The following is a 12,167-nucleotide window of genomic DNA, read 5'->3' as shown; positions in this document are numbered from 1 at the left end:
ACTTTCTAGGACATTCCGTTCTTATGTTATGCGACACACATACATACGTACATACAGACGTCACGAGAAAACTCGTTGTAATTGACTCGGGGATCGTCAAAATGGATATTTCGGGTGTCTGTACGTTCCTAGGCATATATCCACGTGTAGTCGGGTTGAAAAAAAAAAAAAAAAAAACTCAACATTCATTCGGGGGTGAGCAAAATGGAAATTAAGGCCGATTTTTGAGTGAAATTTTTTTCGCGAATACTACATTACTTCCTTTTTTGTGAAAGGAAGTAAAAATTACTGATTATCGTATCAAATGGAGAGACCACGTACGAAGAATGTTGCGTGGAAGACTACCAAGAGCCGTCTACTGCTATCAACCCAAAGGCAAACGAGAGCGCGGTCGCCCTAGAAAGCGGTGGACAAACCAGGAAGCCAGAACATGAATTGTTTTTTAGTTATAATAGTAGATTTTACTTTAATTTCAATTTTTATAAACATATGTCCGAAGCATAGATCAGGTGGTTCCAATTTATTTTTCACTAAGTACAAATTTAGATATTCTTGTGAAAAATTGATGTTTTTCCTGGAAAAATTGCATCCTATGAGTCATGGAAAGTTACGAGCAAAAGTCAGGGAAGGTAATGGATTTCAAAACTCGAAATGTAGCATTTTTTTTAAAAGTTGCATATAAAAGGTAATATAAACTTCAGAATGCTTTTCTTAAAAAAAGTTTCCCTTGACAGATTTAGACAATCATTTCTTGAGCTAAAACAAAATGGTTGAAAAAGACAAAAGTGTTGTAAGTTTTTAGGTACAAGTATACCTTTAACTACTTAATGATTTTGGTACATTTTCGACTGAGGGATCAAGTATCCATAGTCTCCCCTAAATGAGGTCTCTCTCATAATGGCAGATACTTTCCGTTAAAATGATCAACAAAAAAATTTTGTTTCTTCCTAATTTTAGGAGCAGGAATCGGATATCAACTGTGAAAAAGAAGTTATTGTGTGCGACTGAGCAACATAGAAACAAGAATGAAGTTTCTCCATACTTAGTGGAAAACATCAAGAACTGATTTTTTTCTCCCCAATATCTCAGGATTTTTAAACATTTATATTTTTCAAGATTTTATTGTCTTATGTAAGCTTTTAATGTATTTTAAGCTTCTAATGCACTATTTTTATTTCTGGTGTATTTTAAGCTCTTAATGTATTTTATTATTTATATATTTTAAGCTTTTTTTTCTTTTTTGTACTATTTTTATTTCTAATGTATTTTAACCTCTTAATGTATTTTAATGTTTAAGTATTTTTAAACTTTTAATGAATTTGATTGGTTAAACTGAGACTCGAGCGCAGTAAAGAAATTAAATTTATTTTTCGATTGCTTCTTTTTTCCTTGTGACCTTTATATTTAAGAATGCACCTATCATTCATGTTTTTTTTCTCTGAAAATACATTTTGTGTACTTCCACTGTACACAGGGACCCATTGTACCCTATGGAAGGTCACTGTGACCTTCCAAAAATTTCATTATCCAGCAAATTTTGTCTGACGTGCGGAAAAATTAAGATCATTCGGCAAAAGTTGGAGTTCATTCGATAAATAGAGAGCACCCCCCCCCCAAATAATTTGAATTTTGACATTTTGAATTCAAATTATGTTTTTCGCAATCAAGAATGTGTGTTTGTGTGGGGAGTATGTGTGTTTGTGTGTAGGGGGTATGTGTATGTGTGCGTAGACATGAGTGTTTGTGTACGTGTGCTGGCATAAGTGTGCGGGTAGTTGTGTGTATGAATGTGTGTGTGGGGGGGGGTATGTGTATGTGTGCGTAGGAATATGTGTTTGTGTCTGTGTGCAGGCATGAATGTGTGGGTAGTTGTGTGTATGTTTTTGTGTGTGTAGGTGTCTGTATGTTATGTATGCGTGTTTGTGTATGTGTGCGTATGTGTGCGTGTGTGTGTAGTTGTGTATGTATGTGCGTGTGTAAAGGATATGGACGCAACCTGGAGACGGCTTTCGCTAGAGGAGCAGCATCGTGAGGAACCGGTCGACGGTGATGCTGCAGAGGGTGGCGGTGGGAAAATAAAATGATAGCGCATCAAAAGAGTCAAGTGAAAGCAATAAGCAATCGTGATTGCTCAAAAATCAGTTCGGTGCTCCCTTGATTGTACTTTCATCACAAGGCCTGACATCGCCTTATATATTGTAACGCAGTAGTCACCGCTTAATGTGATCGCGGTTAATGTTATCAATCACTTAAAATCAAAATCACTCGAATTCTCTCTATTCATTTGTACTGCCTGACCACTGATGAGATGGAAAAGCAAACTGGGCTCATCTATTACTTTCCCAATGGGGTCGTTTTCGAAACTTTAAAAGTACTTTTTTTCTAGAAGAGCAGGCTAAAAAATATAGGATCTGACCTATTTTAAAAATAATTTGATAAAGTTTAAGATTTCAAAAAAATTATTTTAATCAATGCGCTTTCATTTTTTACGCTTCTGCACATGACATTACAAGTGATGAAATACCATTCACTGACGCCATTAGTGCAGATAGCAATATTTAATTCGCTACTGAATCACGGGACGCGGGGGCGTCCCGGCCGCCAAGGAAGCCAAATGCCTACCGCCAAGGAAACCAAACGTCACGGCCAACAAAAGCAGCCACCGCCAAGAAATAAACGCGGCTAAGTTCAGTTAACACGACAGAACAAGTTGTTGTTTTCTGGAATTTTCTCCCCTCTGTATCACTGTACTCGCTTCGGCAGTACATATACTAAAATTGGAACGATACAGAGAAGATTAGCATGGCCCCTCTGTATCTCAGCCCCATGAAGACCTCCGGAGTTGATTTTTAGTGTACACAAACTCTAGTGGCTCCTGACAACGTTAACTCTGGGGGTGCTAGCACCAGGTAGCTATTAGCTCCTGGTCTAGTTCTAAATTCTATTCTATTCAAGAGTCACAACTGACTTCAACTGTATTTATGTCGAGGGCTGCATACTAAGTGCCTTGCCTCCATTATTTTATATACCGATAGATGGCAGCACCATCACCGGATCGAACAGTTAGTGAGAATTTTGAACTAGTCCAGGAGCTAATACCTACCTAGTACTAGCACCCCCAGAGGTATCGTTTCACTTGGAGGACATTGAGACCACGAGCATATTTAATGTCGCCCAGTCCCCATTAATGACGACGGTGGGTCTTCGACCAGCGAGGATCGAACCCGAGGCCCTCCGGTCCCTTCTAAATTCTCATTAACCGTTCGATCCGGTGATGGTGCTGCCATCTATCGGTATAAAAAATAATGGAGGCAAGGCACTTAGTATGCAGTCCTCGACATAAATACAGTTGTAGTCAGTTGTGACTCGGAATCGAATCCTGACAACATAAACCAAAATACAATCCCTAGACCATCAAATGGAGGAGAAATTTAAGTTAGAAAATCACTGTTCAAAAAAGTTTTCTCTTTCTTTGACAGCTCAGACGAACAGAGGAATCAAGCTGAAATTTCACACACACATTCCTTGTGCCCTACTGATGTGCCTTTTGACCCCCTCCCCTTCCCCTTCGTTTTTAACCCCCCCCCCCCCCCCCGAGTTCTGTCACAGCACCCCTGGGGACTATAGTAATGATTTTTTGTATACATATTCTTGGGGGGCCATTGAGTATTTATACAAAAATTCAACCTCCAGGGACATCATGGGCCGGAATAATTAAAGTTTGAAAATCACTAATTTCCCCTAAATTCTTTTGTACTTACTCTCAGCTCATAGGGTTTGTTAATCTCTGACTGCAATTGCAAAGCTAGAACTGATCTAACAGTTATTCAAAAGTTGTCTTAGGAAATGAAATTCAATCAAGACTAAAACAGATCCAACAGTTGCAACTAGACGGTAAATCGCGGATATCTCAAATTTGTCACAGTTACTGCGCATGCGCGCGAACTTGGCTCATTGGGCTTTCTGTTTTAAGATTCCATGTTGTTCGTTTATATTTAAGCAGAGAAACAAATTAATGAATGAGATTAGAATGCTGCCCCCCCCCCTCCCAATTTTTGCCGATACGAAATTTCCTTCTCCCTGTTTTTCAGTTTTAATATATTTAAGGGGGAAAGAAATTTTAAATATCGGCACGAAACTGGGGTTAAACCATTAAAATATATTGCGTGACATATATAAAACTATACGCATATGAATATGATACATCTAATTTTATAATTGAAAGCGAAAAATTGCACTTTTTTATTGGTTTGCTTTTTTTCTAAATTAATGTATTTTTCAAACATAACGCATTATGAATTGAAAATATATGAAATACGTGTGTGGATATGCGTGTTTTGCAGTAATTTGTTTACAGACAAAATTCATACAATTAATTTAAGCAAGACTTTTAATGAGCTAAATCTGCGCTTGACGTCGAGTACAGTTGTATAGATCTTCTGACACATTCAAATTTTAGTTTTTTTTTTTTTTTTTTTTTTTGCTTGGTGATAACATGCGTTATTTCGTCTTTTTAATGAACTTTTAAACAGGACAAAGATTTCCATCAAAAGAAAGATAAATCACCAAACAATTAAAATTATGCCATGAAACGTAAAATAATCCACGATTTAAGAAAAAAAAGTCATTAAATAAAAAGTGAAAAGCTAGATTAAAATAGCCCGCAAGCTGTAAAACATTTTAAAAAGTCTTCATGAAAATGTTGAATAATCCGTCAAATAAAGAGACTAATAGAATTTATTGCGAAGTTGTAAAATACTTGAAAACAATGTAATTTAAAATATTTTATTTTACTATCCAAGAAGTTTTCTTTGCAACAGAGGACACAAGGATTGCAATAAAATGTAAATAACCCAATTCTTGCAAAACGAACATAGAATCTTAATGAACCAGAAAATAACTTTACGTACAATTTGGCTTGCCATTATTGTTCCTTAAAAACATAAAACAAGGTTGCTTCAATTGAAAATTTTCTGACTTGAAGTTCTCACTTCTAAAAATCCAAACAAAGTAATAGTACTAACGCAAAAAGATGTGATATCTCATCAAAAACAACGCTGTTGTAAAAATTTTCCTTTCCTTTTCGCTGTTCCTTTAAATTGTTTATCCTGTATGGCAGGAAACTTTTCAAAGTGAAGTGGTTGCTTGATGAGCAAAAGCTTCCCGCCAAACAGGATAAACAATTTAAGGGACCTATCCATATTTCTGAGGAGTTTGAAGGGGGGAGGAGGTTCTAATGGAAGTAGGTTGATGAAAGAGAAGAGGGATTATGATAGTTTGCCAGAGATACTTGGTGGGCAAACTAGATATCATAACTTTTTAAGGCTGAGAGTTTTGGGTTTAGGATGTGAAGGCCTTCTTTTTTGTGCGGAAAAGTTAAAGGTTTTTTTGGCGGGGACATTTTTACAACAGGATTGTTTTTGATGAGATAGACTATATTCTGACAAGTATATACTGAAACCATATGATTCCTAACATCTATGTAATTCCAGCAAGACTATCACAAAAACAGAGTTCATATTCGGTTAATGAATACGGGTCCTCTTTAATTTTTTAAATCATGGTACGTTATCTAGTGCGGCCATAACTCAACACAAGGAAAGAATTATTCAATCTAAAAACGCAAAAAGAATAATGTTCAATAGACCACAACCACGCTTTCTTGACATTGAAAAACTGCGTTTGCTTGTTCTTTAGCTGTTCTTGCCAGGTTCTGTTTTAGTAGATTGTCTTTCAAACAAACGTAAGGGTAGGTTTTTGAGTTCAAATTCTTCTCTTACTATAATAAAATAGGACAGTATTTGTTAGATTTTTATAAATCGCTGTTTTTTTTAATTAAATGTTAATCCGTTGAATAAAACAATATCGAACGTTTATCCCACTCATTAGAAAATGCTGAATGTATGTATATTACAAAAAGGGTGGTGTAAAAAAAAAAAACAATTCTTAAATGAAAAAACACTTTCATTTAAGCAGTCCCGTCATGTACAGCTTTGAAAAGTTTTGTTGCTTTTCGGTAAAATTTGCATTGAGTATACTTCTTTTTCCCACCCCTTTGGAAAAAATCGGAATTACAGGCCCGCATCAAAGCCAAAATGAATTAACTTTTTAGCCGCAGTTTTTTTTCTTTGAGGCCATCGTCCCCAAAATGACGTCACGGTTTGAGTTGAGGGGAGGGCGGGTGACTGTTCACGAAACTGACAATTTGAGACGAGAGGGGGAGGAGGGGGCTAACAAGATGTGCGACAACACACATTTTGGGCAAGATAAAAACATGCAAAATCTGAAGATTTAATATTCGTACAGTCAACTCTCAATAACTCGAAGTCCCAAGGGACCATCGAGTTATTGGTCGTTCGGGCTATGGGAAATTCCCACAGCCTTCTCAAGAGTTTAGGAACCTATGAAAACTTGTGTATAAAAGAATATTCGAGTTATAAGACTTCGAGATATAGCAAGTTGACTTTTTTTTCATCTTACCTTCATCTTAAAAAAATTAAAATGTCATTCATTCTCTTCTGATGGTTTATTTTGGATTAAAAAACATTGATACTAATTAAGCCCTATTTTAAAGTTCAGAAACCTTCGGGCACTTTCTCTCTTAAGAAAAAATAACGCAAGGTCATTTTCGCAAAATTTAGCAAAGCTTAAGAGAGATGATAAAAATATTTAGAAAATCCCCCCCCCCCCCCCATTTGACTTAAAAGTAAACAGCTTATTTCTGATCTCCTCTCACTTAGTGGTGTAGTTTAAAATTTTGTTCGCAAGAATGTAAATTAAAACCGTAGGTCGTTGTCGTTGTGTTCTGTTTATCGGTCTATTGGGGGGGGGGGGGAATTCTGCAGAAACAAAGAACTGGATCCCTTTCTGACATTTTATTCTACGCTGGTCCATGAAAGACCGATTTAAAGTAAAAAACAACACAAAGCATGAATTAAGTTGATTTATTCTCAATCGAAAATGCATTAGTGTAATATGTTCCTCGTGAGTAGATGGAACTAAACATGCTTAACAATATATTACATTTCACTAGTAAAAAATACACATTTTTTTCAAATCACAGAAAAATCAACATTTTCTCTTTTAAAGATATGTTTAAACCAGGGCTTTATTTGCGTGGGATCAGCTGCTGTACTTCTCTTACTAAGTCCTGGTTTAAAGGTTAAAAAACATCAATACCCAGATTTATTGGAAATTTTCCAGTTTTAACTTTTTTCACACGTTTCTAACCATAGACGATTAAGTACATTAACCATAGACGATTAAGTACATGAACAGCGCAAGTGGGTGGAGTTGTAGAAACACAAATAAAATTCCCGCGCGCATTTAAAAGTATAACTCATGTTAGTTAACCAGGAAATCAATTTTGTTAGAATTTCAGGAGCACGTCAAATAAAGGATGATGTAGTAAAGGGTGTTTTTTTCAGAGGTATAGAACTTTAATTTGGCAACACTGTTTGATATGTGAGCCATTTTGATAGCTGTCACTTGTTTTGTGTTTAGTTTGATTTGCCATTCATCAGGAATAGACAACAAGACGGTGTAACATGCTACACAGCACGCGTCACAATTGATTTATTGAAAGAAACGTTCGGTGAACGAATAATTTCGCGTAATGGACCCGTGAATTGGCCTGCAACATCATGCGATTTAACTACGCTGGATTATTTTTGTGGGCTATGTGAAGTCTCTGGTCTACACCGATAAGCCACAGACGATTGATGTCTTGGAAGAGAACATTCGCTACGTTATCACTGACATACGGCTTCCAATTGCTGAAAAAAAGTGAGAAAATTGGACTTCCCGATTGGACTTTCTTTAAGCCGGCCGAAGTGGCAAAATGCTGGATATCATATTTATATAAAAATGGCAAAGAATCATCTTCCGAATGAAACCAAATTCATGGTAATTAATACCATTTAACTGTGTTTTATTTGAACCTACAGTTCTATGCCTCTAAAAAAAACACCCTTTACTTAGGGACTGAATCCTATCGAGCATCACTGTACTGTACATTGAGCCGATCGATATCTTGTACTTGGAAGGACAAGCATATGACCCCCCCCCCCATGTCCACCTTCATATATCTTCGCAGAAAAAGTATCCAAAAAAGAATCGTTTTCTCCATAGCTAATAAAGTGCCAGAGTCAACTATTCAAAAATCAGAGCTGGATCTAGGGGAAGAAAACCGGGGCCCTTGCCTCGGGGAACAACTTCATTCAATTTTTACATTTTTTTTTTTTTTTTTTTGGAAATTTGAATGAAGATGAGTTGAGCTGGGGCAAATTTCAAATTTTTTGCCTCAGCTCAGAAAACTTGTAGATGCACTAAAGAAAATATTCTACTTATTCTGCCGCTGTGAAAAGTTTTTGTACCATATAGAATTAAAAAAAAACATACTTTTATTTAAATTCGTAATAAGCTGCAGTTAATTATTTAATGTCATACATGCAAGAGTTGAAAACTGTTAAGTCAAACTATTTTGTGTTGCTATAACTGATTTCAACTAATCTCATTTTTTCAAGAACCTTTGATTAGAACATAAATCCTGCTATCACCTACCACAGATTTCTGTTCCAAAAGTTACATGCATAAAATGATGTTTTTTCAATGATGAGTACCACTTGGTACCCTTCCGGGACCAAGCGGACCATAGAGATAGTATTTTCACAACAATTATACTAGGCAAAATGAGATGAATCCAAAAGTTTTTAATTACAATTTTAAAAATGATTTTAGTTAATTTTCACTAGCTGTTCGCGGACAAGATGGAAATTGTTTGTGAACCACAGGATTATACTGACTTAGGTGAGGCAATATTTTCTGTAGTTTAGAACAGCTTTTTAATCTTCTCACCATCGGTAAAATCAACTGCAAATAGTAGAAGGCACTTTGAAGAACAAGAAAATCTAAAAAATAACCAATTCACGTCAAGTGGTACTACTTTACTTTCACAGCCCTGCGATAAACCGCAAAATCATTTTTAAAAAAACGATTAAAAATAGTCAAACGAAGAGCAACCATAAACACTTCTACTTTTGATTTCTACTTGCCAAATTTAGGGGACCACTTGAGTATTTTATTCGGCCATAAACGGTTGACGTCGTTTTGATAAAGGGAGCCGCGAAATTTAAGAAGTACCCATCAACTTAGCGCAACCAATGGCAATTTAACAAATTTACAAATAATTAGAACACTACAGATAATTTGCTGCCGTTAAAGTTAGAGATCCATGCAAAGCTGCTGGAATTCTGAGATCACATCCACCGCAAATATCTGTTCAGCGAAGTCCATTCAATTGATTGCAAAGCATTAGTGTTGCTGCCTGTAATTCAAAATCTGCGAAGAGTTTGGTACGCCATTCCGAGAACTTGTCTCATAAGGGGAAATAAGAACAGTCTTCGAAACATAAGGTTGATTTTCTGGCATATTCTCTCTCCTGTTCGTCTGCACTGGAGAATCAGAACCGTAGCTGTTACTCAACGATGACGTGTACTGTGAATCGTTCCCATTGGCGGACAACTCTTCTCTCCCGGACCAGATTTTAAAATTGGCATTCTTGTGCCTCGAAGGCTGCTGGAAGGGATTGATCTGTGTAAACATTCCAGCAGGACTGGCAGACGATTTGGAGAACTTCTGGTTCAAGTTCGATTTCTGTTTATTTTCCATCCAGCGCATAACTTCATCAGACTTGACGCCATCCTGCTTCGGGTAATTAACAGGAGAATCTCTTGACTGATTGGGGTAATTACTTTTCGAGTTCGACGCGAATCTGTTCTTCATTTCATCAGTTTCGCCGTTGATGACGATTCTGCTGCTGCCATAATTTGGGGAAAAGTTTTCAGTTCCAGATAGTTTTTGTCGTTCACTGTGACCGGCTCTGCCGTTAACTTTGCCGTAATTATTGGCGTGATCGCTAGACGCAGTTTTTTGCGCAGCCCTACCGACGACTACAACTTTTTCCTGCATTTCTCGATGGTTGGCATATACTACGGAAGGAACACTGTCGAAGCCTTTAGCTTCTCTGGCATCTGTTATCGTCTTTGGACTATCTTTTGACCTCTCAGAATAATCCACGGAACTTTGCCCACCAACTTTGTTCAGAATGTTATTGGCGTACACTCGCTCTGCATTTCGGGAATGTTCATTCTTAGTACCCATATCTGTTGCGTGTCCTTTGCTTTTATTGTTTTCACTGTGGTGGGAGCTCTTCTTTGAGCTTTTCTGTTGAATATTTTGTTTATTTGCAGAGCTCGAGCAACTCTGCTTCATGTCCTCTAATGTTTCACTTTCGATTGCGCAATCGCGCGAATGCGAAGCACTAGTATGTTTTTTACTTTTCTTGCCACTTGTTTTCTTATTCGACAGTTCCAGAGAGTCATGTGAAACATCAGATTCATTTTCATCTTCTTTATGGGAGAATCTACCACTTTTCGACACAATCCCATTGTCAGGATTCCAGTTAGACGACTTTGAAGATTCGATGTCGGATCCTTCCCCGTCTTGGATGCTCTGATCCAACTGCCACAGGGCACTGGAGGCTTCTGCCATCGTCTTGGCTCTTCGAGAATGTTCTGCCTTTTGGCTGCTAACGTCCCGATCTTTATCAGCAGGTGATTTGTACGTTTGCAGTTTACCTTTGTTGTGAGGCGAATCGAGATACTTCATGTTCTTTTTCATATAAGTTTGTGATGTTGGACCATCCGAAGATTTCTTCTCAACGTCCGGCGTCGAGTCTTTTCTCTGTTCTGAGCTCGTGGATGACTGGTCGATGACTTCGACAGTATCACCTTCCAGGGTATCTTCGAAGCGTTTCTTCCAGTGAGGACTTCCGTCGGCCATCACGTTCGCCAGCATCTTTTCGTTGAGTGATCCCGTGGTGGACAGCACCATTTGATTGGAGGACACTCCCGTCTTATCGTCCGTGAGCTTGGAATCCGAGTTCTTGAAGTGGGCGGCTAGTTTATGCGCTGCGACTCCGACGCTCTGGGACCTGCGAGGCCCCAGACCGAGGGTGGGCGGCAGGGATGGGTCTCGATCTATCTGAGTCAGGTCGTCGATGCTCTGGCTTCTGTAGAGCGGGTGGAACAGCTTCTGCCCACTGCGGTTGAAGCTGCAAGAGCCCAACGGCCGCTTTGTGCCGGATGGCGTGTTCGGGAGGGCCCTGGTCTTGTCCGGCACCCGTTCCAGCTCGAGTTGTACATCGTAGGGCGAAGCATAGCTCAAGATCGTCAGTGCATCTTCGTACACGATATTGGTGAATGAGACAGTAACGCTGATTATCTTGTCACCTGAAAATTAAAAGAATATGAGCAAAAACTTTTTTTTTGCAAACAACTCTTTTATGAATACATTAATTATATGATTGAGTAAAACTAATATCAGGCGAAATAGCAAATCAGCAGACTAAAAATTTGCTGATCTTAACTGAACCTGCTTCTTTCGAATTCCAAGTTTGTATTGCACGGAATAAGGACACCGGGACTATACTGCCGTGTGCAGGTAAAGGGCAGTAACTGCAAATTTTTCATTTTTTTGCATTTTTGTCATCTATTGTACGTTATCTTTATTGTACAAGCTCGCATATTTGGTTTACGCTAAAAAAAAAGGCGCGAAAAAGACGTCTAATTCCAACATTTCCCTATTGTTAGTATTAAATCCAAAACGCGTTTCTTCAAATGTCTCGAAAACTCATTTTTGCAGATACTGCCGTTTACCTGCACACGGCAGTATACATCGCGTCACTGTAATCGTCACTGAGCTACGCAACTAACTGAACTGCTAACTGCCGCAGCATTAACATTAGAGCATGTGAGGACGTTCATACAGTGCTCTAGATATTTATAAAAATCAGTAGTATTCACAACACTTCTAGCGATCTTGAATGTTTTGTTTGATTTGGTCACTGGATCGGTTAGAATTATGGACAAAAATATTCATACGAGCAACTATCTTATAGCGGGGAAGACGAGCTTGTAGTTGAAGATACACTATACATCCAAAAATGACTAGACACTTTCAAAAGTTGATTTTTTTTAACTAAAAAAAGTTTTTTGATCAGCCTTTCGTATTAAAAAGCTGGAATAAGTTTAAATTTTACAAATTAATTTTACCATTTACGATTATTCTGATGATTTCCATTAAACTATCAGTTTAATTCACGAAGA

The 12,167-nt window shown here is 37.7% G+C and overlaps 2 protein-coding genes and 1 non-coding gene across 3 annotated transcripts in view; 1 reads left to right on the top strand and 2 right to left on the bottom strand.

The window, feature by feature from the left end:
* LOC129219880 (uncharacterized) overlaps positions 1–1,427 on the bottom strand; it is a 96,014-nt gene extending 94,587 nt beyond the window's left edge. Inside the window, exon 1 of the mRNA XM_054854191.1 lies at positions 1,417–1,427. Within this exon, the coding sequence (XP_054710166.1) occupies positions 1,417–1,427 (11 nt within the window). The remainder of the gene's footprint in view (positions 1–1,416) is intronic.
* Positions 1,428–2,747: 1,320 nt separating this feature from the next.
* LOC129221682 (U6 spliceosomal RNA) lies at positions 2,748–2,851 on the top strand. The gene has a single exon (XR_008580550.1). It is a non-coding gene; the product is annotated as a U6 spliceosomal RNA (small nuclear RNA).
* A 4,083-nt stretch (positions 2,852–6,934) lies between these two features.
* Positions 6,935–12,167, bottom strand: part of LOC129220194 (uncharacterized) — an 82,559-nt gene continuing 77,326 nt past the window's right edge. Inside the window, exon 6 of the mRNA XM_054854556.1 lies at positions 6,935–11,291. Within this exon, the coding sequence (XP_054710531.1) occupies positions 9,313–11,291 (1,979 nt within the window). The 3' untranslated portion in view covers positions 6,935–9,312. The remainder of the gene's footprint in view (positions 11,292–12,167) is intronic.

Source organism: Uloborus diversus, chromosome 4 (genome assembly GCF_026930045.1).
Source record: "Uloborus diversus isolate 005 chromosome 4, Udiv.v.3.1, whole genome shotgun sequence".
Lineage (NCBI taxonomy): Eukaryota > Metazoa > Arthropoda > Arachnida > Araneae > Uloboridae > Uloborus > Uloborus diversus.
This window is presented reverse-complemented; position numbering and strand designations above follow the sequence as displayed.